Here is a 13,466-nt window from a genome sequence, read left to right on the forward strand (position 1 = left end):
CCTTTCGTGAACCAGTAATTCCCCCACCGATTATGTAAATCACCCCAATGTCATTACACCTGGACAAACAACAGCAAATAAATCGACCTTGAAACATCCATCAAAGTGAGAAAATTCCTGTTTTTCCATTCTCACAGACAATGAACCATAAAACATCCATCAAAGTGAGAAAGTTCCTGTTTTTTCATTCTCACTGACAAAAACCATAAAACAGACATGAATTGCTGTTGACATCCATGAAAAACATCGAATAAATTGACCAACACACATATCCGTCCAAGAAACAACCATCAATGTGAGAAAATTCATGTTTTTCCATTCTCACTGACAACGAACCATAAAACAGACATAAATTGCTGTTAACATCCATAAATATGAGAAAGTTCCTGTTTTTTCATTCTCACTGACAAAAACCATAAAACAGACATGAATTACTGTTGACATCCATGAAAAACATCAAATAAATTGACCAACACCCATAACCGTCCAAGAAAACATCCATCAAAGTGAGAAAATTCATGTTTTTTCAAGTGAGAAAATTCCTGTTTTTCATTCTCAGTGAGAAAACCATAAACCACGTGGTGCTGTTCGGAGCTCATGAGGCCTTTCTACTTAGGTTATGCTAGGTTAGGTGGTACTTATGCATTATAAGAACCCACGAAAGAAGTCAAGTTTGGTTAATGCTAATAAAATAAAATAAAATAGGATAAAAATATAATAGTTTAGAAACAAATTCGGGCTATATATTTGCACATTAGGGGGTGGGAGGTAAAGCAAAGCATATATTAAATACATAACCTAACCTAGGTACCTTGCCGCCCCCCCCCCCCTAAACCCCCCAAAAACAACAGTTTAAATATTGTAAACACAATAAGAAATCACGCTTTGCGATCAATTTATCCATTGGAAATGCCCGTTTGACTTGTTTCTTGTAGTATTCCCTTGTACAGTCTATAGCGGTGGGTAAGATATAATGCATAAGTACCGGTAAGGTATTAAATATATGCTATGCATTACCCCCAACCCCACCCCTGATGTGCAAATATATAGCCCAAATTTGTTTCTAAACTATTATATTTTCATTCTATTTTATTTTATTTCATTAGCTTTAACCAAACTTGACTTCTTTCCTGTGTAGGATATAATGACAAGTACCGTAATTTGCTACATATTGATTTATCAAAGCTCATTAAATAATTGTTAAATTTTCTTTTTTGCTTTGTTAGTTAGTATTTTTTAACAAAAATAACATCGCCAGATAATCTATTAATCATCGTCTGCTCGCAAAGTATGTTAATTGTAGTTTATTGCTAAGATTTAGGGTTTTTGCTCCGTCTGAATTTCTGACGGGGGAAATTTCTGACACGAGTGAAACCCCGTGTTGAAATTTATTTTCCAAGATACGGGAGCACAGGAGTTCGGTTTATGTAATTATACTTAGCTGCCATGTTTATACGATCAACCTAATGAACGGTTTAGTCGTGATTCAGGTCTTATGTTTGAAATAAACATATTTCTGCTAGAAAAAAAAAATATTTTGAAACTAAAAATATAGTTCGTTCCATTTTTCAGAAACATTAACACGTGAAAACTAAAAAGATTCCAGTAAATCGTAAACTATAAATAAAACTGAATTTTTTTTATGTTTTAAATATTTTATAGTTTAGTGGTTGAACGTGTCGGAGGAGGAAATGGGATGTTTCAAAGCTTTCGCCTAGTTGGCAAGAGACTCTTGAGCCGGCCCTGTATGTTGGTAATAACAAAATTAAATCTCTTTATTTGTTTTAGTAGGTAGTATATATATATATATATATATATATATATATATATATATATATATATATATATATATATATATATATATATATATATATATATATATATATATATATATATATACCCGGGTTTTAGATATACTCGAGGACAAAGAGGATAAATAAAAAAGGTCTTAGGTCTAAAAAAAAAGTTTTTATTTCCTTGCTTTTCCTGTCAGGGGAGAGGGGGGCATATTACCCATTGGTGGCACACTCGGGTTCTTTCCTCTAGGTGTTCAAAGGGATTTGGGTAATTTTTATAATCTCATCACAGCCTGGTCTGGGATATCCAATTATTCGCTGACAAACTCGTGACCTGAAGTAAGTTCTGAGAGGGCCTTTAAGTCCGTACACTCCCTTGACATTTCTACATTCCAACGACTTTCCCATGCTTTTCTTATAATTCATGGATTTTCTTCGAAGTTAGATTATCCCTCAAAGTATACTCCCTCCCCCCACAACAAAAATTCCTGCTTATGTACCCGACCCATTGCGTAAAACTCAAGAAATTACACGAATGACTTAAGGGCATTACGTCATAGTGTTGACGCAATTTAAGCAATCAATGAGAGGAGAAATTCTAGTAATGTAAACAGGCTAGTCTGGTTTCTTTGAAGGTGCCTGCTGTAGCTTAAATTGTTTATCTAAAGTGAAGATAAGAAATTATTGGATATAATGGTTCGCGTAAGTATTTTATTTATCTTCTTTTTCTGTATTATTATGTGATAAGCCCCTTGGGTAAATATTTACCAAATCATATTATTGAGTTACGACTAAAGTGAATATACCACTCGATGCCTTTTTTAATGCTCTTTCCAAATATAATAATCATTTTTGTTCAATTCAAAAATGAATTTTAGCCCCCACCCCTATATATACCAATTCAGGGTAGTTTGAACTTACCTCTCATTTACATCAGAAATAACATTACCCCCCCCCCCCTAATGTGCAAATATATACCCTGAATTGGTATATATAGGGGTGGGGATAAAATTCATTTCCGACAAAATTGATTATTATTATTTATTGGATAACCCGTCATATAAAAAAGGAAAAGACGGAGCAATAAGCAAAACAACAAAAAAAAGCAATACACATAAACTTAGGAGTTATACATGTGGTTTGTATTGACGAACGCTGGAGCTAAAATCTAAATCAGCACTTAGAACAAATTACACAAAACGAGAAAGAAAAACCCAATTATACACTGCTCTGTAGGTACGCGACATGTTTCTGTTTTTTTTTTTAGGCTCCTAAATACTGAACAAACATAAATAATATGAACATCATTGCATCAAGCCGTAATTGGTAAAAAAAAACAAAAAAAAAAAAACAACAAACAATCAAAAGTGAATTAAAAAATATATAATGTAGATAATAATATTAACTAGTTTAAACATTACAAGACACCGTAAAAACATTTAAACAACACTTGCGCCTGCTGGTCTTGAACTCAGATCACTCTCAACAAATGATTCATTTACTCCGATATACATAAATAACAGAAACAAGGAAATTATTCAATCACGGATCCTTTTACAACTTTACTTATAGCAATATGATTAAAAGAATCGATAATTAATAAACAACTCTATTATTAGTAATATACGCAATACATTATCAGAAAAAAATTGACACCAAAATTGATAATAACCAGCATCACTTCTATTGGGCTCATACAAAGAGAGACTATATCGTCAGACAGTCTAATAACTGTAGGAGTTTCACTAGGAGCGAAAACAAACACTTAAAAAACAAAACAAAAAAAAACAACAACAAATACATCTTAACTACTGGGTTAATACTGACGACCAGGGATGATTCAACTTCATTAAACGGGAATTATAAGCACGAATTCACTTTTCCACAGCTATAATGGGGTCAGCAATGCTGAATTTTCTAATCAGATAAGAGTTGCGCGTCCAAGAGGGACAATGTAAAAGATATTTTGCGAACCAGATGAAAACTGAACAAATTTTTGACTTGTCAGAAATTGTGAGCATTTTTCAAAACGGCGATATGTAAAAACAATGTGGTAGAGCGACAGAGTTAAAAAATTTCGAAACAAGATGGCAGTTGAACCGTAACTTATTAGTTACAAAAGAAGCATATGATAACCAAACTTTACGCTCAACGTGAGCAGATGTTAGTTGTCGCGTGTGCATTACTGACAAACCAATGGGAAGACCGAGGTAGGTGATATGATCTACTGGCTTAATCCTACTATTTCCGAGAGGAATATCCCTAGGCGACGCTTGCTTCCAATTGAAGAATACAACTTCGGACTTTTCAGCTTTCAGCATTGAACTGAAGACCTAGGTTTGCATACTCAGATTGTAGCGTTGCGAAAATCTCGCTTATGCGCTGGATAGTGTGGCTCACATTCAGAATGTCGTCTGCATAACATACGAGAGATAAATCAAGACCGGCAAAGAGGAATGATGTGGGAACAGCTGACTGTGCATCAAGAACTCCATTATTGAAGAGTGAAGGGGACGAAACAGCACGTTGACGGGTACCTTTTTCAACATTAACAAAAATATTAGGGGTTGGTGCATAGACTTGAGAGCCGTCAACTTTAGCTAATGGGTGAAGTATTAGGCGAACTATAAGACGATAATACATGTCTTGAAGGGCTCTGATATATAAGGGGCTCACTCCACGTTTTGCTGCAGAGAATAGCATAGCGGCGTGAATGAGAGAGTTGAGCGTCTTACGGACGTCATGCCCAGCCTACACGAGAATTTCACCTGACGCATTAGCATCGATTAATGCGATCGCGACAACCGACAACGCTAGAGCACAACCGAGAAGTGACTGGAATCCAAATTGGTTATGTGGAACATAGCTTTTTGTGTTCATTTGGTCAATGAACAGAAGTTCAAAACGCTTACAGTAGGTGGTAGCAACTGTTATAGGGTAGAAGGACGAGCACTGGGTAGCGAGTTTACCTTTCTTTGGAATTGGAGTGAGACCTCTGATTGAGAAAGAAGACGGTACAACTCCTAGGGTAACAATCATCTGCAACAAAAGAGCAATTTAGTTTACCAGCAGCTCGCTTCCATGCAGAATGTGAACAGCACTTATTTCATCGATGCCAGAAGATTTCTTGCGCCTTAGGCGTTGGATTGCTCACAGTACGGAATCAGCTGAAACAACAAAATTGTCGTTTGGACACCTAGACAGAAATTTATCAAGCTTATCTTCATATTCGGACTGTAGGGCGGCATCTGGTGGGGAGAATTCAGCAGAGAAGTATGAATTTCATTCGGAATCAGGAATAACTTGAGCAGATAGATGGGCCCTAGGAGGATCTCTTGATACATTTCTCCAGAAGGAAGGTTGGGACAGAGACGCTTGCTGGGATGTCTCTTCAACTATCTGGTTCATATTATGACAGTTCTCTTGCAAACTTTCTTTTGGTAGATAGACGAGTGTCAGAATCCCAGCCAGAGCGAGGTCGTTCGCACTGGAGCCACAAATGGTACCAAAATTTGGATTTTCTCCAACCTTCAACTAAGCTCGGATTACTGGACCAGTGCTTTGTGACACCCCTACGTATACGTTTAAGAGGTATACTGGCTTTTTCTGCGCATCGCAGAGCATGGCAAATTTGTGCAAGATAGATATCTAGCAACATCCGTATTTCATTTGCATAAACTTGCGGATTTTCCACGAGCAGCTGGAACGGAACATGAATTTTATGGAGGACAGAATTAGTTACTGTAGCAAAAAGGTCATCTTGGATATTTTCCCAATCCCTGTAAAATTGGGCGTGGGGCTGATGTGGTTGTGTAGTGGGAGTAGACTGAGCAGAGGAACAATAAATAGATGCAGATATTGGAAGGTGGTCTGATAGTTGGAAATCAGTAACGACGTGAACAGGTGACACTTGGAGATTTACAGAAGAAACAACATGGTCAAGGTTCGATACGTGACTTTAATGGTTTGTGTAAGTATAGTCAAGATCTTTCGGCAATATCCTAAGCCAATTGTCAAAAATACCAGACAAAATAGAAGTACGCAATAACGAGGCGTCAGTTAAATTACAGTTAAAATCTCCTACAATAATACAACACTTACCTAAAAGGCGAATCTTTGAAAGGCAAGACCCTAGTTTCTCACGCGCTGAAGTAAATAAAAATTCTGATTCGGCATTACAATAATTTGCTAGGAGATAGACGTTAACATTAACATACTCTTTTACACGGACAGCAAGAAAAAAATCACATGAATCAAAAATACTCGACCGGCAAGAGGTCCTAACAAGCATCGCAATACCACCAGAGGAGCGACCACTGGAAGCGGATCGTTTAGCAGGCATCGAGTAGCTAGCAAAATTATTTTCTATTTTCAGAAGGCCTAAACTATGACTCGTCAAAAAATGCTCTTGCAAGCACAATACGTCACAACTTGAAAGCAAACCATTGATCACAGGAATTTTTACAAATAGCCCACCATCAATATTCCACAAAAGTACAGCTTGCGTAGAAACAGACACTTCCATGTACTACCATGGGCTTTGCTAGTTGACTGTTGTTATTAGGACACTTTACACTGTAACAAGTATTGCCAGTAACTTTACATTCTAGACATACCATTTTTTCCGAACGCGGAGTGGCACTGTTTGAGGTATGATGGCATCATCCACAGCGAGATCAGAGAGGTGGATTGGAGTATTTTGAGGCCAGATGCCCAGTCTTATGACACGAAAAGAAACACTTGAGGAGATGTGCAAAGGCTAGTGCAGAAAGCTTTTCGTAGCCAACTTTAGCAGAAACTTTTAAGAGCTGATCCAGGTTTTGTTTTGACTCAAAGTAGACCTTGAACACTCGGGACTTTCCGCACTGTGAAACTTTCACGCATATTATATTTGGAAAGAGCATAAAAAAAAGCATCGAGTGGTATATTCACTTTATTCGAAGTGAATAATATAATTTGCGACAAATTTACCGCAATTGATTTTTACTTAAAACCTATTATAATTTTGCATAAACTAGTAAAAATTATGCTAAATAGCATAAGAGATTCTATAACTGACTTTGGGACAAGGTGAACATAATAGTTGATGATTTGGTAAATTTTTCGCAGTTCATATTGTTGACTTACGAATAAAGTAAATATACCACTCGATGCCTTTTTTCATGCTCTTTCCAAATATAATAATCAATTTTGTCGCAAAAGAATTTTACCCCAGCCCCTATATATACCAATTCAGTGTATATATTTGCACATTCGGGGGGGGGGGAGTTTAAACTTACCTCTCATTTACATCAGAAATAAATTTTACCCCCCACCCTCCTAATGTACAAATAGGCCTATATACCCTGAATTGGTATATATAGCCTAGGGGTGGGGGTAGAATTCTTTTGCGACAAAAATGATTATTATATTTTGAAAGAGGATGAAAAAAGGCATCGAGGGGTATGTTTACTTTATTCCTAAGTCAATAATATGAACTGCAAAATATTTACCTCACGTTTTTGCATGGGGGGTAGCACTTACATCTCTCCTTTTTTTCTTTTCTTTTTTTTTCCTACCAGGCTAGTGGGTTACCAGAACATCATAGAGATATGTTTAATGGCTCATTCAAACAGAAATTAAAGGTTCTAGTGCCTTTTTTAAGTGACCAAAAAGGTTGGAGGCAACTAGCCCCCTTCATCATGACTTTTAGATGAATTTGCAGAATAGCAGCTCTCCAGAAGGAGACAGGGCATTTTAAGAACAAAAAGAGAGGCATTTTTAGATTTCTAGTTTTATGCTCTTTCTTTATCTAGAAAGAAAGTTGGTACTATCCCATAATCCGGGCCTCTCTAAAAAGTCAAGTTTGGTTAATGCTAATGAAATAAAATAAAATAGGATGAATATATAATAGTTTAGAAACAAATTTGGGCTATATATTTGCACATTAGGGGAGGGGGGGTTAAAGCATTGCATATATTAAATACCTAACCTAACCTAGGTACCTTTATCCCCCCCCCCAAACCCCCACAAACACAGTTTAATATCGTATACGCAATGAAAACCTTGCCATCATCGCCTACTCTATAACAGTTAAGACGTCAAAAACGGATTTTATCATTGCCTATTCTATAGTGATTAACCCGAGAGGCCCGGATAATGGGATAGTACCAGAAAGTTTTATGCTCTTTCTTTATCTAGCTCTTTCTTATGGTTAAAGTCGTGTTTGTGACGGTCCATCCTCAGCCCTCCCTGACGGTGTCATTTATTCCCTTAACATATATAGGTAATCAAACTAAAAAAGCAAATTGAAACAACCATCCGCATAATTTAAGTTTAGGGCAATTTTACCTTCCCATTTGACACCTTGTTCTATTAACTTTACCGTTTTTATTAGGATCCAGTACATCAAAATAAGGTACTTGTATGATGTAGCCACCACAGTTTATTCTGCATCTGTGATAAAAACCGGTTTTTTGTGAGTATTCGGAGATAATCAGCCTAGTCTGAGTGAGATAAACTACTATGCAGACAGTGGCGTAATTTCGTCAAAATCCTGGGGGTAAGGAGGAGGGGAGGCAAAGTTGGAGCCAATTTTCTCAAATCAGGTGAAAATGACAGGAAAAGCTGAATAATTAGCCATTTGGTGCAATGAAAGTACTATATGGTACTATAAAAGTACTATAAAGATACTTTATAGTACTACAAAGATAAATATATACTTAAAAAACTGATCCGTTTCTGTTGATGCTTAAATCATGCTGGCTTATTTTAGTTTTGACAAGATTTTTGTAGAAACAAAATTTTAGCTGGGGGGGGGGGCAAACCGAGGTCTGGGAGAATAAATTGCCCCCCTACCCCATAACAAACTACGCCCCTGCATGCAGATATTTTTTAACGTAATATTTAATATACAGAGTTAGTTAGGTTAGGTTCGGTTCGGTATTTAATATAATGCGTTCTAGGTGGCCTGCTCTCCATAATTCTCTGTTGTAGTTTCTATAATTTGGTTACTAAAGTAGTATATTTTCATCATATTTTGGTATATTTCAATATGATTAACCTAACTTATGTCTTGAGTGTAGTCGCTCAGGTTACAAAGTGTGGTGGCTATATCGTACAAGTACCCAAAATAATATATGTACACGGGGATAGGACATAGTCTGCACAAGTCTTGATCTCTCATCGAACCAGCTAATAACTTCACTTCCTATCTTAACCAAAGCAATATTGTTCTCGTACATAGCCCTATTCACTTTAGTGTATTTATCATTGTCATATACAAGGGCGGGACCTTTACTAAATACCCCTGGAATTACCAAACCCGCTCCTATCAACTTTCTTGTGAAGGATTTTAGAAGTTTTCCAAAAATTAGTAGGTACATCCCATTTTTCTTAATTCATATTCATAGTCTTCAGTAGTTTATCACTAATTTCGCGACCACCATATTTTGTTAAAACACATTTACCACCAGGGGTGAATCTCCAGTATTTTTATTGGGGGTAGGGGGGCAAGAGAGGTCCATATCTGGATATTCAAAGGGCATGGTATGTATAATATTTTTTCTCCACATTAGGGGGGGGGGCCACTGCCCCCTTGCCACCCCCAAACGATTCCCCTGTTTACCACGCTATAGTATCTGAGTCTTAAATATATTTTCAGGCCATTTAGTACTCGCTCGGGGAAGGTGTCATAACATTTAACCGTCAGGAGCACTAACGTCATTTCGTCTACAAAATCCGTCATAACATCGACAAAAAATTCCGTCAGAACCACTAACCGTCATAGCATCTAAAATTTTAAAACTTTTGTTTGTTGGGGTTTAGGGGGGGGGGAAGGTACCTAGGTTAGATTAGTTGACGTATTTAATATATGCTTAGCTTTACCCCTACCCCCCTGATGTGCAAATATATAGCCAGAATTTGTTTCTAAACTATTGTATACTTATTACTATTTTGTAAACTTATAAATTTTTTTTAGATGTTATGACGGTTAGTTGTTCTGACGGATTTTCCTTTTGGATATTATGACGTTTAATGCTTGTGACGGTTAGTCGAAATGGTAGCACCCCCTCGCTCGAACTCTTCCTTGCAAGATATACCTTCCTCTTCACCTCCAAATTGTTGTAAACTTTTTCATTCGATTCTGTGTAATTTCTTATAACTTAATCACGGTTTAATATATTTAAAAAAATACTGATCTCTTTTTAGGACTTTCTTTATCTCTAATTTAGGCCTCGTTTCTATCTTTTGCTACGACAAGTTCAAACTGATTACTTACTCTGGATTTCTTAACATGCCAAAACAATATCTGGTACTTATCTGTTAGCCAGTACACAGTCGAGAATTAGGATCTATAAAATCTGACAATAACCGGTTTATTGCTGTTTGTACACGGAGACAATTTCCTTCGGCTCAGTGGAAAACTACATTGTAGCTATATTTAAAGGAAATATTTAGTTGGTATTTTGGTTAGGTTAGGTTACATTTTGCAACCAGCCCCGATATACTTACCCTCCCCCCTAAAGTGCAAATACACTGCCCAAATTATATAAATCATATCTATCTCCCAAGCGTCTCAGCTGTTTCAACCCCATACCTGTAGATCCAAATTCCCAATATCTTACTATTAAGTCAACTGACTACATCTTCCAGCTCCTCGGCATGGAAGTCCGTGGCCTCCATTTATTACCTCCCATAATTCACGCTGTAATGTCACTCTAATTCCCTTGCTTTCCTTTTCTTTTCGTAAGAACTATTGCTCAGAAACTTGTTGCACGAACTCCTTCTCTTTCATAACAAGCTTAAAGCTTCTTTTGCTTATATTCCTAGCTGCATTTTAATTTTCCTCCTTAACACATGCCCCACTACTTCAGAAAACTTTTACCAAAATAATTCCACCTAGTCTCTAGATCGTCAAATTCTAAACTCTCTATATTCATATCCAAACATTCTTAGAGAACTCCTCACAAATTCTCATCCTGGAATCTATCAACGTCATAACTACCCGGAAGGTAGTTACCCATCCTAAATTTCAGTTTTAAGTTAACTTTAGATATTACTAGAAGTAGCAGTTTGGACCGGTTGAACCCAGGTACTGGGGCATACAATACTTAAAAGCTAACCTCCTGAAACATCGCATTAAATACTATAGGGAAGGTAGAGTTTCACGAAACTATATTAAACGCTATAGAGAAAGCTGTACCATCATGACATTGCATACAGGACCCTATAAGATACTAGCACATCAATAGGGAAAGCATGGGCGCCCATAAGCTGAATTGTAGAGGGGGCTACCTGTTCTAATCGGCACTTTCAATTTTGTATAATAGAAATCTCAAAACAAAATATAAAAAATATAAGGCAGCGTCATTCAGCCAAGAGTGGGGGGGGGGCTGGCGCCCCGTGCCCTCCCCCGTATGGGCGTTCATGGGGAAAGGTATAAGTCTGATAGTTTGTGTATGTCTAGTTCTTAAGGTACCCAGTGTTGCCAGAACGTTAAAAAAAAAACAAGCCCGAGCCTTTGAAAACCAAGAGCGCCATCATGGTCAGTTCCTAAAGTGCTAAAATGGCCCAGACTTACGTGTTTCACAACAATTTTCGGTGCTAAAGTCGAAGAAAAATTCGGCTTGCGCCACGACACGCGCATGGCCCAATAAGTTTAGTTGGATTAGTTTTAGATCAGTTTTTTTGTCCGTCTATTTCAAACTTAGCACCAATCTGTTGAAGCGAACCCGGCAAAAAGGTGGTCCTTGTGAAATAAAACTTCGCATAAACCTTTTGAAACAAATGCGGAAAAATACGGTCCACACTTTTTGTTAATTCCTTGTCCTTTTTCAAAATCCACATCATTTCGTCCATGACAAAATTAAAAAATTGTATTACGAAAGTGCTATAAATTGAAGCACGTGCTACAGCGCTACACACGATGAAATAGTGCTAAAATACTTCTTTCTTGTTAAAGTCAGAAAAAGTTTTGCCCCTAATCAAACTCTACTGTTACCTTGCTTGCTTACCCTTGGTTCATCCTGCTCTGCTTTCACGGAAGAACAATCATTTTGCGTGATCCGCCAAAATTCATCTGTTTACCACAAATCAACACATTTTTTTATCGTTCAAGTAAAAAAAAAAAAAGAAAAAAGAAAAAAGAAAGGCACTTAAATCCATAAGGCACTAAGGGATTTAAGACTCAGATTAAGCTAGGATATTTTCTAGATCGACTAGATCAGTTTCTTTGACTTCACAAACCTTTTAAATGTCACTATTGAAAAGCAGCATACGCTTTGTAGGCTCAGACGTCGAGCAACAAGAGCCATGTTGACAACCACAGCCTGAACACAAGAAGTGAGTTCAACTTGGGCAAAAGCATACGGTTTCAGAGCTCGCTCTTAACACATTCATTATAGAAAAGGAACGTTCCACTATCGCATTGATAATTGGCAAACTCAACAGGGTCAATGCCCACCTGCCTAACTCACTGAAAGGAGATGCCCCAACAGCATCAAGATCATGTAAGACAGCTATCCAGAACTGAGGGGAGTCTTTGGGGATTGTTCTTCTACACACAAATGACCAAATAACGTCAAACAGTTTCCTCCACCGATTCTCCAGGGCACTAAGATCGGTGGTAGCAACAATTTTCAATGGCAGGTCTCCAAATTGGGGTCTCAACTGAGATAAGCAAATCACAGAGGATAAAAATTTCAGTTTGAGGACCAAATCCAGAACAAGAGGCATTCGTTTAAGCACCGCTTTAGCCGCAGTTTCCAGTAACACCAAACACCGTATTTTGATCTCGCTCTTCTGTATGTCTGAAATTTTAGATTTTGCCAGTTCTATCAGGAACTCATGTCCGTAATTACCTTGATCTGGTGGCAAATAATTGATTTTGAAATCCATGTTAACAATCACAGACACTGCAGATGAGCGGAGTATTCTACCCAGGAGACTTAGTATCAAATCCTGCAGCTCTTCAAAAAGACGAAATTGGTCAACGTTTGTTCAAAGTTAGGATAAGAAAGCAAAACTTTCAGTGATGAATCCAGGGCCAAAAACATACTTTGGGAAGGTATTGCCATTCTACTATGTTAACCTCCTTCTGATTTCTAAGTCTTGGAATTTTGACAAAACAGCATTATATCTTAATTTTGAGTTTCTTTTTCTTTGGTTTTAGTTTGAAAATGCAATTCCTGTTATTAGAGTAGAATTTTAAGCCATATCAACGGTTTTTTCCTAAATTTAGAAAATGTATTTCCAGATCTCTGAAACTTCACAAATTTGGATTGAGTGGAGGTGTAAGGCTAAAAACACTTTTCTTTTACTTTTCTTTTAAGCAGAAGACTATTCTGGAAAGTCTCAATTTTATAAAAAAAAGATTTTTTAAAGGTCATCAAAGGTCAGAGCCCTCTATAGGGAAAGGGAGTAGAGATGAGTTGGCTGCTTCAAAATATCTTCCCAGGACATACTTTAGTCTGTAAACCCATCTCAGAAAGGTTCATTTTCGTAACCTAAGCCCTTCTCAAGATAGCAAAAAGTAGCTTGTCCAGAATTTTACCATATGTGATTCAGACTATATATTTGCACATTATTGGGGGGGGGGGAGGTAAAGTATAGTAAAATTGCAGTTAAAAAGTGTTAATTTCCACAGTCTATAGAAGGACATGTAGAGAAGGAAACATATTAAGAAAACAA

At 37.1% G+C, this 13,466-nt stretch overlaps 1 protein-coding gene across 2 annotated transcripts in view; it reads left to right on the forward strand.

Moving 5' to 3' along the window:
* Positions 1-1,730: 1,730 nt before the first annotated feature.
* Positions 1,731-13,466, forward strand: part of AnxB9 (Annexin B9) — a 63,587-nt gene continuing 51,851 nt past the window's right edge. Inside the window, exon 1 of one of the 2 annotated variants that reach the window (XM_089097444.1) lies at positions 1,731-1,753. In XM_089097444.1, the coding sequence (XP_088953570.1) occupies positions 1,748-1,753 (6 nt within the window). In that variant the 5' untranslated portion in view covers positions 1,731-1,747. Of the gene's footprint in view, positions 1,754-2,370; positions 2,499-13,466 lie in introns of those variants that run through there. The other variant, XM_089097445.1, reaches the window with a different exon arrangement.

Source organism: Artemia sp. Qi Xiang Cuo, chromosome 11 (assembly GCF_049724085.1).
Source record: "Artemia sp. Qi Xiang Cuo chromosome 11, ASM4972408v1, whole genome shotgun sequence".
In the NCBI taxonomy this organism is placed as follows: domain Eukaryota; kingdom Metazoa; phylum Arthropoda; class Branchiopoda; order Anostraca; family Artemiidae; genus Artemia; species Artemia sp. Qi Xiang Cuo.